Source organism: Clavelina lepadiformis, chromosome 8 (assembly GCF_947623445.1).
Source record: "Clavelina lepadiformis chromosome 8, kaClaLepa1.1, whole genome shotgun sequence".
NCBI classification, from domain to species: domain Eukaryota; kingdom Metazoa; phylum Chordata; class Ascidiacea; order Aplousobranchia; family Clavelinidae; genus Clavelina; species Clavelina lepadiformis.
In genome coordinates, this window is record NC_135247.1 from 4,074,823 (window position 1) to 4,092,326 (window position 17,504).

At 34.8% G+C, this 17,504-nt stretch overlaps 2 protein-coding genes across 6 annotated transcripts; one reads left to right on the top strand and one right to left on the bottom strand.

The window, feature by feature from the left end:
• Positions 1–4,898: 4,898 nt before the first annotated feature.
• LOC143469077 (cilia- and flagella-associated protein 77-like) lies at positions 4,899–6,869 on the top strand. The gene is made up of 5 exons (XM_076966637.1): positions 4,899–5,050; positions 5,260–5,472; positions 5,563–5,784; positions 6,141–6,245; positions 6,383–6,869. The coding sequence occupies exons 1-5, from the start codon at positions 4,988–4,990 to the stop codon at positions 6,509–6,511; spliced, it is 732 nt and encodes a 243-aa protein (XP_076822752.1). The 5' UTR covers positions 4,899–4,987; the 3' UTR covers positions 6,512–6,869.
• Positions 6,870–10,035: 3,166 nt separating this feature from the next.
• On the bottom strand, positions 10,036–17,030 carry LOC143469076 (putative 4-coumarate--CoA ligase 3). Of its 5 annotated transcripts, none has more exons than XR_013119059.1 (10): positions 16,774–17,028; positions 16,301–16,442; positions 15,840–16,047; positions 15,579–15,685; positions 15,225–15,430; positions 14,672–14,837; positions 13,566–13,734; positions 13,342–13,448; positions 13,173–13,244; positions 12,829–12,895 (listed from the first exon to the last, which is right to left on the bottom strand). XR_013119059.1 is itself a non-coding variant. In XM_076966636.1 (5 exons), the coding sequence occupies exons 1-5, from the start codon at positions 13,438–13,440 to the stop codon at positions 10,465–10,467; spliced, it is 624 nt and encodes a 207-aa protein (XP_076822751.1). In that variant the 5' UTR covers positions 13,441–13,453; the 3' UTR covers positions 10,036–10,464. The 5 variants fall into 5 exon arrangements, 1 of the variants encoding a protein (XP_076822751.1); XR_013119061.1 differs by having other exon boundaries at positions 16,769–17,027; XR_013119060.1 differs by having other exon boundaries at positions 16,614–17,027.
• Positions 17,031–17,504: the final 474 nt, after the last annotated feature.

Genomic DNA, 17,504 nt, shown 5'->3' on the forward strand with positions numbered 1-17,504 from the left:
ATTCTTGAATGTTCTTGGCCATGACTATAGAGGGGGGGGGGGGGGGTAAAATCGAAGACTCTGTGTGTTTTTGCACTGATGTTGATTCACTCATGTATGAGCTTGGCCACCAACACATTAGCACTGAGTGGAGACTGTTCATTGATTCTAGCAAAGCTAGTTTGAAAGCTGTCCTACTGCACAATGGGAATGAAAAGCCTTCTGTCCCTATTGCTCATGCTGTCGATTTGAAGGAGACGTACGAGTCTATGGAAACCATCCTACGGGTCATTAACTACCGGGCTTATAACTGGAACATATGTGGAGACCTTAAAGTTGTGTCACTTTTGCTCGGATTGCAGTTGGGTTACACCAAGCATATGTGCTTTCTCTGTTTGTGGGACAGTCGAGACGATGCAAACCACTATGACACAACTGAATGGCCAATGAGAACGGACTACATTGTTGGAAGATATAATGTTAAGTGCCAACCCCTAATTGATCCGAGCAAAGTGTACTTGCCACCACTTCACATTAAACTGGGCCTGATCAAACAATTTGTGAAGGCAATGGATTTCAATGGAGATGGATTCCTGCATATAAAAGAAAAATTTGGTGCAATACTAAGTGATGCTAAACTGAGAGCTGGAATATTTGTTGGCCCCCAAATACGTGATTTGATCCGTGACCCAGTATTTCCATTCAAGCTTAATTCAATTGAATTAAAAGCCTGGAATGCATTTGTACAGATTGTACAAAATTTTCTTGGGAAGTACAGGGCAGAAAATTACTCGGAACTAGTGGACAATTTGCTGGAATCATACCGCGAAATGGGCTGCAGAATGTCGGTTAAACTGCATTTTCTTCATTCACACTTGGAATTTTTCCCGCCAAACCTGGGTGATGTGAGCGACGAGCATGGGGAAAGATTTCACCAAGACATCTCTGTGATAGAATCGCGGTATAGAGGTCGATTTAACCCAAACATGATGGGGGACTACTGCTGGTTTCTTCAGCGTGAAACTGACACTGAACATACTCGAAAGAGCAAGTGTATAAAGCACTTTTGAGGGAATATAATGTTATTTTTGTCTGATTTAATTATCCTGGGTTGTGTTAAATTGTGCAGTATGATAATGCTGTTATTTTCAATAGAAACTACTGGGTTGATTACATGTAATGTTTTGTTCCGCTCAGCCAAAATTAGCCAAAATCACAGTTATGGGTTGTCGTGAGCATATATCATATCTCAAAAACGTGACGTGTTAGAAAAAATCTAAGACCAGATTTGGATTCAGCATTGCAAAATTAGTCTAGGTAAACTTGAAATGAGCGAGGAATAAAAAATAAGTTGTAAATTGTTGTCCAGTGATAGTAAATAACAACAACATCTAAATTTCCATTGACAGCCACCAAATATTTCACTTGATCATAGTGTTCCTTCAGTTCAAACTCAACATAATTGCCTTTGTCATTACAGAGCCATAATTTTCTTAAATAATTCTTTACTTGTTGTCTAATATCCATTAAGCCTGTGGAATAAACTTTGGAGGGCAATATTCTTTCTTTAGGTTGTCTTCTTTCTGGAATTTTTTTAACTTCCACAGATTTTTTTGGTAGCTTCAGGGTTGGAATGGCCCCTATGCGTAGCTCCTTGCGAGTTCCTTCTAAAATTTAAACACATCTGATACTGTAGTACCAATATGGTAGCCCAAGCTACAAATTTCATTTTTAGAAGCATGGGTTAGATACTCAAAAGTAATTTGAAAAAAAAACTGCTTACTCATGATAAAATCTTCTTCAACAAAATGCTCCTCACAGATTTTCACTTGATCTTTGCTGTACAACTCTTGTATAAACTTGTCCTCTCGGTATGACAAAATTTTTCTTTCTAACACTTCTGCCCATGCTTCTTTTATTTTGATACAAAATTTTTTGTTTGGTGCACTAAATAAATTGTGCTGAGGTTGACAGTTGTTGCATTCAGGCATGCAACATATACGTGGCATTTTAATATTGCAGTCTCAATCTGAAAGCATACCTGTAGATATTTAGGCCTAGTTTCACCGAGTTTTATAAATTTCGCACCATAGTAAACTTCTAAGTTAACAAAATTCAGCTAGGCCTATAGGCTATGGGCTATACTGATATATACGCTTACAAACGTCACCTTCCGCTAATCATAGTTATTTCTTCGTGAGGCCAGTAAGGCTACACTAAGTCCAAGGTCCAACCAAAGTCAAACGTGACAAACGAATGTGACAGCACTGAAGCGTAACGAGGGCGAAATAAAAACGGTACTTCCCCTAGCAGTTTCCTATCATGTTCTTTATATCGTTGGTTTAACCATAGTTACAGTAATATCTAGCGTTGAAGAGTACTTTGTCTTATCTTAACTTATGATGGTGTCTTCACTTAATTTACCTGTTGAATTATCTGACTCTATTGTTGCGTGCGGTTAGAATACTCTAACGTTTTGTCAGCTGAAAGGTTTTAGTTTTACAACAGAAATAGTTTACAAGAAAAGGTTTTTATTGTAGGTTCTGTACACTTTCTCAATATTACAACTAACCAAGAACACAAGTAGTACTACTGCTTATAAGATGTCTAACACATGAGTTGCAGTCACCATGACTAGCTCAGACAGTTGGTCTATTGATTTCGATATTTCACGCAGTTAACGCTTTCTATATCGATGATTCACTCGACTAACTCCACTCGCTGGAAGAAGTACGAGCTTATAAAATGTGAAAGCGATGGGAGTTAAAATGCTCGACAAGAAAAACGGTGTAAGTCGTAGCAGGTACAACGGAAAAAACGATATTTTGACAATGTGACATATATAGCCTATAGCTAAAGCTGACACTTTGAAACATATATAAATAATTTATTCAGCGTTAAAGTTAAGAAAGGGGCATTTCCAATAAAGATTTCTTATCAGCACAGATACTGGAAAATAACCTGGGAACGTACTAAAAGGAGTTCACACGAAATTATTCAGAGCAAGTTTCCAAATATTAAACGACAGTTGAAGTGTTTGCCAAAAAATAAATTCATAAACTTTAATCAATAAATAGAAAACACTTTTGCAAGAAATGCTGTAATGGTATTAAAAACTACCACCCAGGCCGCTACAGCGTTAATAAAGACTAACGTAACTTATAATTTGGTTAGTCATATATAAAGGTGAAGTTTGTAGGGCCAGTTAATTAACATAAGAAAATAAATATAAGTTTCAAGCAAATAAAGAAAAATATCAGTATTTTGACTTGTTCCTCATAAAAGAAAGAACTTTTATTTTTTATTCATAAATTTTTTCAATGATCCAAAATGTGTCGATATTTTATAGCATAGCCCAAAAACAGCTTGCGTGTTTTATACCTAGCGCAGTTTCCCGACAGAAATAAAATAAAACTGCGTAGTCAGGTTTTAATGAATAAGCAGTTTTGTTGCCATGACGATGCTAAGCATATCTCTTAGCCAGTTTTTGGTGCCAACAAATTCTAGCATAGTGTGGGAAACGATACCGGATTAAAGCTTGTATTATCTTTTTGGTAGAAACTTTTATGGATTTCCAAATTCCGCAAAGTATACAAAATTATCTTAGTTATGTTATCACCAAGAAAATATAGTGTCATACAGCGTCCAAATTCGTTTAATTTGATTTGTAAAGCCAGCCAGAGCCAGGGAAGGTTTTATGAAACCAGCATTTTGCCGTTTTGTGACAGATGCTTGCCTAAGGTATAAATATTCATTACTTTAACCAATAATCAGAAAAAATCCACCGTTATATACTTAATTTCAGTTGCAAGGGGCCATAGAAGCTATGAACTAGGTTGCTAGCTAGGGTCATAGAACCAGACTGCGTTTTTAACCTTATATTGACAAGATCCTGACACTTCGGTCCATACAGAAGAGTTCTTGGCAGACTTGGGCAGGAGTGCGCTCATTTTTTTTATTTGATTTTTTACTCTTTTCATCGCTCGACACTTTTTTTATTGATGATCTTGAGCGATTCTCTTTCTACAAAAACGGTTGCCCAGCTCTGGTTCTTGGGTGCACAAGTTCAAGTCAAGCTGATTCATTTTAGAATGATTGAATTACATAATTACATTCTTAAAAGAAGCCAAGTGAAGTAAATTAAATTTTTTTTGCATGGGTTTGCGAAACATTGGTTTATAAAAGAATTAATTCACCAGCTGAGCACCTTTTCTTATTGAAGTAAGTAACGTTTACTAAGTCCAAGTCACAAACAAGTCATTATTTACAATTCGTTTTTCGTTTTAGGTAGATAATAAACAGATTTCTGAATACTCCTAATGTAAATATAAGCATAAAACCTGATTTATTGATTTCTCACGCTTCTTCACTTTCGATAGAATGTAGCTTAATGCATAGTGATATGAACAGATTATTTTTAAGTCATTGACTTGAGTCTTTCCATCTCTGTTTAACTGGCACTTATATATATTTTCTTCAACAAAACCTCCATTAAATCCTTTAAAATTCTTTTTCCACCTGTCCAAGATTGATTAAATGCATAAAAATTAACCTAAGTGCATATAATTAACGCTTTGCTCATGGGCACATAAATAGACAAGTAACATTCCCAAAATTTCAGATGGCACTTTTCAGACTCTCGTTTTTGTGGTTTCTTAAACGCTTATTGGTGCAATGCTTTTGGGCAAGGTAGTGATGATACTTGCTTTTGTTCAGTAGTTCTGATGAAAAACTCCAAGTTTGACCAACGCTAAACTGGAAAAACAAAATTAAAAGAAATGTGTCTATTAGACAATGCAAAAAGACAAGTTTGGTAATCGGGGCTCAGGCAGTGAGGAAACAACTAAAAGTTTAAGTTGAGCAAATGGCTTTTCTCAGTTGGATGATATTGATAAACATTCTGATACCACTCCGATAGCACATTGAGTTTGCAAATCTTTATTAACAGGTATATTTAATTAAATAAGAGTTAGTTGTTTGAGTAGGGTGCTAAAACAAAATAACAACCATGTCGGAGGGCAGACTTGGCATTTACAGGGACAGTATGAATGAAAATCCACTTCTCATGAAGGTATGTGTTTAAAAAAAAAATTGCTATACTGTTGCAGCTAAATTATAGCAATATTAGTATTCAAGTTTAGGTATAATTTTATATGTGTATCTTGTCAGCAAGATTTTGTCATATGCAATGTAGCCATTCTAGTACTGTATCATACACTATACAGTCATTTAGTATCATTATGTCAAAAATGTGTGTTTACATTTGCATTTCTTTTTCAGTCTGAACTCGGTCGCCCTCTGAAGAGATGTTTCACCTTGCCGAATGGCAACTTTATTTACGGCCGACCAAATTTAACATTAGACGGAGGGGCAGCGGAGGCTATGACAACTCGTGAACCAATTCCTATTCATAGGCGCATAGAAAAACCTCGTCAACGAGATTTCATTGCACTAAACAGAGGAGCTGTTTTATCTGGCTTAGTGTCATCAAAGGTAGAAGATTTCAATGTTCTGCCCTTAAACTTGTTTCTTTTGTAAATGGCATGAATCTTTATTTTTCCTATGATGCGTACTTCTCTGCAGGAGCATTCACAATATAGAGCAACTAATGATGTAAGAAGAAGAGTTACAGAGGAGGATAAAATGAAAATCCTAACCAGAAGAATTCCTCCAGATATGACATTTGGCATAAGCACACGACCGTCCACCCCAGTTTTTGATCTTCTTGAGCACAAATACCAAGACAGATGGCTGACAGCTCGACGTGAGGCAGAGCTTGCTAGAAGAGCGAGGACTGTTCAACAGGTTTGATAGAATTCACTGGCATGTGTCCTCTGTCTTATAATTTTCTGAATTTATAAGTAAAATATCAAATGTAGTCTTAATAGGAGCAAAATTTTGAGCAAATAATTCGAAGCAAAGAGACTGGAGCTAGAGTAGGTGCAAGTTACATTTTAATCGTATATGTTTAGAGTTGTTACTATACTCGCTGTCAATGCAAGGTAGAACTGTTCTACCTTGCACTGAGAATGAGGACAGGTACTACTCAAAGCTTCTGCAATTAAAAGGTTTGCATTTACTCTGGCTCAAGTATTTATAATATTTTGCCCTACTTCTTATGGAACTACTAAAAATAATCTTCTTCCTGTATTTATGTAAAGAAAAAGATTGACGGTCGCATCTATGAAACTAGAGCTTCATTCCTAAGGAGATATCAGCCATCTGTTGAAGACCCACCACTCTGGCAAATGCCCAGATTTAGACAAGTAAAATTTGACTTAAGCAAAACTTTGCATTGTGCTGTACTTGGAGATATCTACCCTGCAAATATTAATAAGATATAAAAACTGAAGAATTACACTAATGACTGTCATCTTTATGAAGTGGTTCATCATTTTTACAGAGTGCTGCTCATTTGGAGACGTTTCGATCTCCCGAAAAGAGGATGGCTGCGTTCAAACATCATCAAACTGATGCAACTTCAAGAACGGGCGTTTTTGGACATGGAATATATGAAGCAGCTAAGAGTTAAAAACACATCAGCTACCTTGTGTCCTCATGGATTGCTTTTTATTGCGTTTTCAAATTTTACTGTTTATGAAATTTCTTGTGCTCTTTATATCTTCACTTGTTTTACGTCCTTGTAAATGACTTTGTATGATGTGTTCCTAATCAACTTTTTTAATTTTGTGTAGGCCTTACTACTTCTTACTTTACCTAAAGGTTACATGTGGTATATATGTGCTTGTCATTAGGTAATGTGATGACAGTTTTTATAATTTTACTGAGAAATTAGCAGCTAAATATGTTCCTCTAAATGCAAATCTGTTTCTGTATCTTGGCCAGATTGTATCTCTCTTTACGTTTGAATTCTGATAAAAAGAGATTATAGTAACTGAGTCAATGTTTGGTTTATTATCACAATTTATGGTATGGAATGCAATAGCAGTTAAAACTTTAGCTGCAGATTATCCAGGGTCAAATTGTGATTAATTAATGTATATTTTTGTTAGTGGTTCAGGACATTAGACATTTGGCCATAGTTCACGGTCACAGGTCACACAGCTTGCGGTGTTCTGACTAAAAAATTCTTTTCACATTTCAGAATGCATGTAAAGAACTCCAAGTAAGTGTGGAAATAGCTAAATGTTATCAACAATTTTGATTTGCCAAAACAGTGCAGTTCAACTGCACCAGAATGTGGTCTCCATAATTAGCATATTTTACAACAAACTGCAGTGCTGTGATTATCACTGGTCAACACGATTTTTGTTGCAGACTGTGTTGGGGTCTTTTTTACCTAATTTTGGGGCGCTGAATCCGAATCTGGCATTATTTTTTTTCTATCACATCACGTTTTTGAAATAATATATATGATCAATATAAATAATACCGCAAATCAGAAACCGCCTTGAAATGTAGAGGTTGTTTTAATCAAAACTGCTGGAACGCTTAATCATGCAAAACACGAACACAAAGCCTTGAAATCATTTAAAAAACATCACTAGAAACTAGCCGTTGAACAATCAATGTAATGATACAGAACTGCCACAATCTTTAAGAGCTTGAAAATTTTCGTTTTAATGGCTTTCGTTTATGGGTAGTGGTGTAATTTTCTCTCTTCAAGTTCCAGCAGTAAACTGCCATCATGTGGCAGTCCCATCGGCCCTGGTAGCGCTCTTCCATAACTCTAATATCTTGGTGAAAGCGCTCACCTTGTTCTTCACTGAAGTCCCCAAGGTTTTCAGAAAAGTAATCTAAATGATTTTTCAGAAAATGTAGTTTTATGCTCATATTGCATATCTTCTCTTGCATACTGGATAACATTTCTTTTAAGAGGTCTGGATAGTTCTCTGCTTTTCTGTTGCCAAAGGAGTTACTAACAACTAAAGAAAATCATTCCAAGCCCTTGCTTCAACTCTGTTTATTGATGCTGCAAAGTTTGGATCTCTGAGCAGCTTCCTTATTTGTGGGCCACTAAAAACTCCAGCCTTTTTCTTTCTTTTCTTCACTGAGACTTGGGAAGGCTTAGCAGGTGTACTTAAAGCAATCTCCATTGTGATCAAGAACCTTAACTCCAAAGCATTGTGATCAAGAACCTTAGCATACCATTTCATTGCCCCAAGTTTGATTAGAAGTAGCAGCAGGATGATCTTTTTGGTATCTCCTAACGGGTTATGAATGATATTTTTCTCTCCAGGTGTTAAACTGCTCCATTCTGGCTACTTATCTTTTATCCAATGCTCATCTATGGCTCTGCTATCCCAGTAGCAGAGAAAACAAGGGTATTTGGTGTAACAACCTTGCTGTCCTAACAGAAGGTTCATTATTGTTATGTCTACACATAATGCCCAGCCATGATCACTGTACTTCAGTGTTTCTAGCACATCCTTAATGTTTTCATACGTCTCTTTGAGTGTCACAGAATGTCCTACTGGAATCGATACATATTTATTTCCATTGTGAAGTAACACGCACTTCAGGCTTTGTTTTGAGCTCTCAATTTTCTTTTACATTATACGAACAATGTTATGTTTATTGTTGACAATGTTTACGTTTTACTAAAGAGCAGGGTGCTGTCACAAAAAGCATTGGCCTTTTAAGTCTCCAGGGCGGATGCATACAGATAAAGACGGTAACTCAGTAATGAGCTACCAAACGTGATGTATAAACCAAGCGCGATGTATAAAGATGGTAACTAAGTAATGAGATACGAAAGAAAAAATGAATGTGTCCACATATATTTTCGAAATTCGAAAAGAGGTCCGTGATTGAAGAAAGATTGAAAACCACTAGATTAAAGTTTACTGAAAACCCTGTCATTCTGTGCTACAACAAAACTTCCAGCCGAGGTTTCATCATAGGTGATTTCAATAACAATATTTGATTTGTTGCTGTTATACGTTCACCGTACTGTCACTAACGAAAGTCAAAATTTGATCAATTTATGAAATTGGGGAAAATGCGCAGCGAAAAAACCTGACATGATAGAGCAATTCTGAGCTCAGAATTGGATTCAGCAACCAAAAATTAGCCTAAATCAATCATCAAAGTTCATGCAACAAAAATTTTTTTTGTTTTTGTAGACCAGTGAATTATTGTAGGCATTTACTATAAACAAATGTGAAAAAAAGAATTAAAAATTTGCTAGAGAGCAATATCAAAACGAGAAAATTGCAAAGACAATTAGACAGCTGATGCCACGACTAGAATAAATTTTAAAAACTCTAGCCATGCTTTGCTGGCAAGCTTATATCATAACTTAGATACTATCATTTTAAATCAAACAAAAAACGATATTTATAATCAAGTAATTAGCACCACAATTGCAAAACCTTTACTTTCTTTCAAGCTTACTTGAAACCCATGAAAGGTACAGAAAGAAAAGCCAAACATAGCACCTTGAAAAGCAACATACAATATTATAACTAAATTTATTAATTAAACTAAGTTTCATTTTTTTACTACAAGCTAAATAATTGTAATTATCATCATAAATGATTAGTGCAAATTGTTCTAAAAATGTAACATACAAAAAACATAATTAAAACAACTTTTGCAGAGCATAGCCTAATTACTGGTACTTGAAAACACCAACCGCAAAGAATTTGTTAACGTTTAGAGCAAACCCTTCTTAGTAGTCCACTGAAAAAGTAACATTTCTTTACAGCCATTGGAACTGAAAGCTTAGAACTGATAGTTATGACAAAGCCAAGAAGTCTGTAATGGAAAATGGGTACATGGCACCTGAACTTGAGAGGTTGACCCACTTCACTACAATGTTTGCTTGTTGAAATGTTTATTGCGGGTGATGATATATGAATCTCATGAGGTCGTTGTCTACTTTTCTCACCCACAGATTTAATTGTTCACCTTGACGGCTTATTTTCGGATGACTAGCTTCAATTAGCAGTGATCAATATTATAATGACTTGTTTTCCACTGCTATATTATAGGAACAAACGCCTTGTTACCTTGTGAAAATGACAATAAAGTTGTCTATCTTAACACTGAACTTATTCAAATAGAATTCAACAATGGTGGCATAGGAATGACAACTGTATATACTGATTATATTAAAGTTTTTTTGAACAATTACATTTAGACAAAACATTAGCACAGCAACAGCATAAAGACGTCCATGTTATAGGGTTGATCTTAGTAGAATGAATGCATTGAACAGCTGTGCATAACTCACGCAAGATAGGCAGGCGCGATATTTATGTCACGATTTAAAACGGAAAACAAAAAAGTTACCAGTACGCAATGTTATCTATCATTGACGTCATGTTTCGTAAAGCAGGCATCTGAAAATAAGAATTCTATATGCTATTCGATTTGTATACTATAATATCCCTTTATTATCACAAGTCTATTAGCAAATGGCAAACTTTTAAAGCTTTTCAGTAGCAATATACAAGCATCTGTGCATTCAAATTCTGTTATTGAAAATTACTGCAATGCTTAAAGCGATCTTTATATTCTTCATAGTTTTGATTTTGTCTTCAGATTTTCGTTATCTCTAAGTAGTCGGCGCAATATCTTGCCACTCGCTGATTTAGGAATGGAGCTGACAAATTCAACTCCTCCTCGAAGATGTTTGAAAGAAGATAATTTGTCTGGAAAATAAAACCATTAAATATATTATATGAAAATAGGCCTGAATTTTGAAACACAAAAAATGAATACGTAAAATTAGAAATGGTATGGAACATACAAATTGACTGAGTTTAAAAAGCACATATCATAAGGTCCACTCACTTATTAGTCACAAACCATTATAAGCGAATTCTTTACATTTCCTAGGATTAATTAGTTATGCTAAACACTTCATTTGTGGATATAAAATTGTTAAGTGAAAAAGCTCTTCATATTTTCATAATAAAATTTCATAATGTTGGTTACGCAGGCTATGCATCATAAAAGTCATTAGGCTACTCAATACTAACCGTAAGAAGAACAAGAAGTAAAAATGATAACAAAATAAAGGTACCACAAGCAAAAGCGCCACCGTACTGGTAAGTGTAAACTAAGGTTTAACAAAGCGCTCCCATTTTTCAAAAAATACCATTTCGCAATACTTGGTATAACTTATCAGAGAATGTACCATCAAATAACAAATTGGTAGTACTGGCATTTGCATTTTTATCAGAAAAATAAAACCAAGATATAATTTTGTCTCATGCTCTTGTATACATTGTACAGAACAAGCAATCAAAAGAAATTTGAATTAAAAGTAGTCCAACTGAACTTGATTATGAACTTTTGTAAAGATGAAAATATGGTTGTAATTGTGTGCAGTATCGTAGGAGTGTAGAATGTGAGCAGCCGTTTATCATTGACCATATATGCGTTGTTTGCTGTTTGACAGGGCAGGTCTTTGCAAGCTTGGTTACCAAGCAACTCACACAAGTTTGAAAGAGATGGTCAAGCTGTACCCATAGTGTCTTCAGCAGGTAGTGGCTTATTAGGCAACTCGGTAATGCATGGACAAAGCTGTGCTGGTACAGATGGTGATTTGTCTCCTGCCATCTACTCTTTGTTCTGACCAAGGCGTTTTCCAAACTGAGAAAAGGTGGCTGCTTAAAAAGTTTGGGATGGATTGGTGATGTGACTTCGGGAAACTTTCCAGAACTAACCCAGTGAAATAGCGGGAAAGATGGCATTATTTAAAGTACAGAATGTAATATCATGGTTGCTTGTCGAAAGCCATCAGACAGCCTTAAGAGTGGAGGGTTGTTGAGGGTCAAAAAGTATGCAGATCATACTAGCGAATTCAGGAGCTTGGAGCATTGAGCCATTGACCCAATAGACTTCTAAGTTTTGAGGCCACAAGTATTTTAAGTCTCTAGTCCTTTTTGTTCATCTCAGTTTATTTTTATTTGTGACTCCCTTGTACAGTAGAAGCAACTTAGCATTGGACCGACACTTTGGGACTAAACTACTTTGGTCATAATTAGTGATGGAACAGTTAACACCAGAATTGGTATTAAAAGTCAATTATCTTTTGGGAATCGACTTAGGAAGCTTTGTTATGAGATTTACGATTCCCATAAATAATTTTTTTATAAAGTAAGTTTACAGACCGATTCAGTCTATCAGTTTATCAATCGTGGGTGCTTGAGCAGTGAGAAATCAGTCTAAATAAAATGACTCTTTCAGAGCACCAAGGGTAAATACACCTCACCTAAAACATTATTGTTCTAATGTCAACTAATCGATCGTTAAACGAGTAACAAACTGAAATATCTTCATTAAAAATATTTCTGTATGACATTACATTATTTGGAAATCAATCTATTGTAATGGTAAAAAACTACCTTTGACAAAACTTTGCACTTGGGAAGCAGATAAACTTTCAATTCGTTTCACAACAAATGCCATTGGGACTTCACCAGCTTCTTCATCAGGGATGCCGATTACAGCAGCATCTGCTATTTCAGGATGATCCATCAAGACATGCTCAATTTCAGCTGGAGGAACCTGAAAATTTTAATCAAAATACTCAAAAGGGACCATTGTTAAATATAGTTTTTGAAAGTTGTTTTTATGTCAAAATCTTTTATCTGCATGATCAAAATATCTCCAGCAGGTAGCTACAAGGGAATGGCTGATAAACATGCACTTAAACAAAACGTGTGTAAGATTAAAACAAGCAAAAGAAATGTTAGAAAATCTATATGTTGTAACAGCCAAATTAACTCCGTTACATATGTATCTAACACATAAGGAGATAAAGAATGATCTTACACTCATTTACTTGAAAACCTTTATATTTGATAAGTTCCTTTGCACGATCTTTTACATAGAACTGATTAAACTCATCATAGTAACCAATGTCTCCAGTATGTAAAAATCCATCTTTTTCCAAAGTATTTGCAGTTGCTACTGGATTGTTATAATACCCGAGCATAATCTAAGACAAATTTAAAATAATCTAATAGTACTAAGAGTTAGCCATTATTTAATAAAGTCGAATATAAGAATTTTGACTAATGATGAGTAACTACTAATTAATCATAATAATAACGACCAATTTCACTTCCTGTGATAAAAATTTACTGTATAAAGCGTGGAAGGTATCACATATAACATAGCACAAGACTTCAGAAATGATTCTTTGTACTCAATTAAAGGTAAAGTTATGGACAGAGCTAGTAAACATGGATTGTAACGTTCGTAATAAAACTTGCCTCTGGCCCCTTCACCAACAGTTCACCAACTTCATTTGGTCCTAATTCTTTTCCTGTTTGCAAATCACAAACCTGAAAGTAAGCAAAAGCATAACGTAAAAATTAAGTGGTTGGTTGGGTTTGTGTAACACTAAAATAGAACTTATTATAAGAAAGCATGATCGTTCACCTTCATACTATTAAGTGGAGCTACTAATCCAGACGCATCACTTGATATTCTCCAAGCCATTTTATTGAGTATAACAGCTACACCACTAGTTTCTGTCATGCCCTAACCTTCTTAAACAAAGCATGATGAAGCATTAATAGTTCAGGAATCAGCTTCACACTTCAGAAAAATCACTCAAAGCATTTGTCATTGATTAACTGTAACAATAGGACTATTTGACATACCTAGATCGACGTTGCAATTAAATTTTTTTGCAACAAGAGTAGCCAGGCTGGGTGATACTGGTGCGGCACCAACAATCATAGATTTCATAGTTGATAGATTGTGAGTTTGTTCAATATTGCTTTTTGCAAATGCCAATAACATCGGGGGTACTACAGCACAAGATGTGACCTACAAATTTCAAGACATTTTTTCATTGACAATATCTATTATTTTTATCAAAGGTAAACTTAACAGAAAAAAACCTTGCAATAACTGAAACTTTATACCCAATGATATGTGCAAAATGGTTGCACATGTAACGATAGACAATTAAGAATAATTTATTAAATTAATAGTTTAGATGACCTTGTAGGTTATTAATGAAAAATGCGCCCAGAAATTTCAAAGTTTCCACGTCCATGAGAATATTAATGTGTTGTTAGCTTGCTGTTAGCAAACCAACTCCAACTTTCATTATTTGTTAATAAATCAGTTAAAATTGATTTTAAGTAATGTTAACCAACACACAAAGTAAAACATCAGTGGCCAATTGACAAAAATGCTTGGGCATGTGAACCAATTGTTCCAATGCAGATGAAGCCTGTTATGAAAAACCTGTTATGTTGTAAACCTGTAATGCTGTTTACAAAACTTGGCAAATTTTTCTGCTTCTAACCAATGTGATTATTCCCGTTATACCTTTCTGCAGTGAGAAAGTGTTTTACTGTTGCAGCTACGAACAAATGTAATGTGTGTATCAAGCTAAGTGCGGTACGTTGCTCATGATTAACCTTCATGATTGCATGCTCCTTTCTTGAATCAAAACAAGTGATTAAGTGATTGAATTCCAGAAATGCGAGCAAAACGTCCGTGTGAAAAAATAGATCAAATCCTGTTACCCAGGTGAAAGGGGCATTTTGAATTCAAAATTAGGATTTAAATCCTCTGTAAATGGTATTCTGAATTGTCCATACTGTACTTATGCACATGATACAGAAACTATGGTTTGCACGCTTACAAAATATAATAAGGTGCATATAAATTACAATAGTAACTTTCGTTTTAACAAAAATACAATGCATCATGTATTCACACAAAGTTCATCAATAAAATAAATCATACTAACTTTGTATGTTTCTATTGCTTTGGCCATTCTCTCCAAATCAAATCTTTCATCAAGAACAAGTGTTGAACCCTGTTCCAGGTAAGAAAATGATCTTAACATTCCATAAATATGGAATAATGGAAGCACTAAATATTCCACATCTTGGAGAAAAGTTTTCCAGTAAATTCTTAAAATGAATATGGAGGTTATTTACAAAATACAACAGAAGAAGAATCTATGAAAAACATTAAATTTCCTAATGCAAGCCTTTATAAGCTGACAAACTATAGATAAATTCTTTTACTTTAATGCAAGCTGATGAACTGCAAAATTGTAGCATAAAAAAAACATACTATCAAATATATACTACATTTGCCACCAGGCCTAGTAACAGAACTGTAAATGCTATTCTGGAGTAAAAAACAAAATACATTCTTTGCCAACATTTTAATGACCCCTGTTGCAACAACCTGTTATTTTAAGTCATTTTTTATTCGAAGAGCACTTATTCTATCACGTCATAAATCACAAAATATAAAAAGGATCTTAAAGGTCACAACAAAGCACATTTTACCTAACAATAAAAAGTGATGACACAAAACTATAATGACTCAGCATAACGCCTTTCGGATTGCCTGTTGTGCCACTGGAATATGGAAGTACCAATATATCGTTAAATACATCCACTTTTACATTGTTTGGGTAATAGGTACCATCATCAACTGAAAGCAATGATTTAAAGGAGCGAAAACCAACATAATCTCCAAACACAATTACTTCCTAAAAAAAGATCAGTTAAAACATTTCACAGTTTCATATCTCAAGTAAGACCTCTACTTTTGTCTCTATTAGTTTATCGCAAATTATTACTTACACAAAAAAGTTTCTGAAAACCTCTAACTATGGCATAAACGTATTATTCACATACATTCGCTGTTGAAAGCTGTTCTGTTACTGCTTTCACTTTTTTGGCATGTTCAGGAACAGTAAAGACAAACACTGGCTTTGAATCCTTAAACTGCTGCATTATCTCATCTGACATACACAAGAAAGTTTTAATCTTTCAGCTATATTAAGTAGATTTTTTGTGAAAAGACTTACTAACAGACTAGTTATATATAGTTAAAGAGTTAACTAATGGTATAATATCAACCTAACCACAAAAAGTTATACCATACAAATGCATTACATGATGTATAAAGGGGATTGCATGTTGTGATAGTACTACCACACAGGGCTGTGGCCAGAAATACAAACATAAACTCTGGTATATTGGGAGAACAAAGAGCAACAATGTCTCCTTTCTGTAAACCGTTCCTTTTTAAAAAACTTGCACATTTCCTCACAATTTCTGCAATTTCTTGGTAAGTGTATGATTTTTCATTGAATGCTGAAACCTAAAAATATTTTTCTGAACCAAAATTGCCAACAGTATCAAAAATATTAATTTAGAGTTAGATTATCGATATATATCAATGATTAACAGCAAAAAATGAACATATAAAATTTAGTTAACACATTGGCCAATATCACTTGGTTACTTACACAAAAAGTGTTTATTTATGATTTATGTAATTTAAAAGTGTACTAATTTATACAAAACCAACTCATCAAAACCTAGTATATAATTAATAGTCAACACTTACTTACCAATGCAGTTTTTGTAGGAGGATATTGTTGAATTGTTTTTAAAACATATTCAGCAAAGTTCACCTCTGGCATGCAGATATCTGGAAAGGCACTTTTGATTGGCATTTTGCTCAAAACAAAGATTCTGTGCTTCACAATGACACTGAAATACGTAGAGCAACAAATTATTATAATAAGTACACTTAAATCAAAGTTTTTATCAAATGCAACAACAACAATATGCAGCAATACTGCTAAACATTAGCTGGTTGATGATCAAACAATGAGCACAAGACTTGACTAACCGCCTATTGACTAGCCTTTAGTACCTGACCTTTAGGGAGCCTAAGCCAATGTAAATATTGTCACTTAGGGAATTGCCCAGTGCAAATCCGCCTGAAGTTTAGGCATAGGCTATTACCCATACAAATAAGCAAAATTGAAGAAACCAATCCCAAGAAATGACTTCAGGCAATAATAAAATTTTACATTACTGCAATGCATTAGCATTCCGTAGATATAATCCGGATGTCTTGTACATTTTAAGCCCTGGAGGCTTTGCCGCTTTTCTCCTGTTTATTGCTTGAGTGTGACTGAGTGAGCATATTTTCGTAACTATTATCATGTTGAAGGTTAGCACCATCTTTTTCGTTCCCCACAGTCATTGGTGAAAAATAAACGATACCAGCATGGGAGGATACAAATATGGAATACTTAAAAAATGCTCATCCATCCTTAAAAAGAAAAGTGTTCTAAAAAGGCACCAAGTTCCTTTTTGGGTTATGTTAGGGTAGTTCCCTAACTCAAAACTATTGAGCAAAAACAAAACAACGAATGGTGCAGCTTTGTGCTTTGTTGGTTGCCATAGGCAGAGGAATAGGATAATAACTTTCGGAATGGAAACTAAATTATGACGTCACGTTTGTCATGGGTTAACGCTTCTTTAGCTTAAGAAAGTAAATCCACGTGCTGCACACACTGCAGTAGTCTCTCCAGTTTGCACCCTCGTCCTGACATTCTTGGTAAATCAAAGGTTGCCGTGAGCATTTGGAAACTAGTAAATTTATTTGCAACATTTCCTGGATAATGAATTTGTTCCTTACGTTTATTTTGCATCCTTCAACGCGACAACAACGGCCTTTTATTTAAATCTCAAACAGAAAAAGGTAGGTGAGGTGTGTAGGTTTTTCGAAGTAAGTTAATGTTGCTTAAAACAATAAACTAG

Excerpts from the sequence above, each read along its gene's own strand:
- LOC143469077 (XM_076966637.1), top strand. The coding sequence starts at position 4,988 with ATGTCGGAGGGCAGACTTGGCATTTACAGGGACAGTATGAATGAAAAT. Across the intron at positions 5,473-5,562 it reads CTGGCTTAGTGTCATCAAAG|GAGCATTCACAATATAGAGC; the intron begins GTAGAAGATTTC and ends ACTTCTCTGCAG. Across the intron at positions 6,246-6,382 it reads AAATGCCCAGATTTAGACAA|AGTGCTGCTCATTTGGAGAC; the intron begins GTAAAATTTGAC and ends TCATTTTTACAG.
- LOC143469076 (XM_076966636.1), bottom strand. The coding sequence starts at position 13,440 with ATGACAGAAACTAGTGGTGTAGCTGTTATACTCAATAAAATGGCTTGG. Across the intron at positions 13,245-13,341 it reads CTCCACTTAATAGTATGAAG|GTTTGTGATTTGCAAACAGG; the intron begins GTGAACGATCAT and ends GCTTACTTTCAG. Across the intron at positions 10,599-12,299 it reads AGTGCAAAGTTTTGTCAAAG|ACAAATTATCTTCTTTCAAA; the intron begins GTAGTTTTTTAC and ends TTTATTTTCCAG.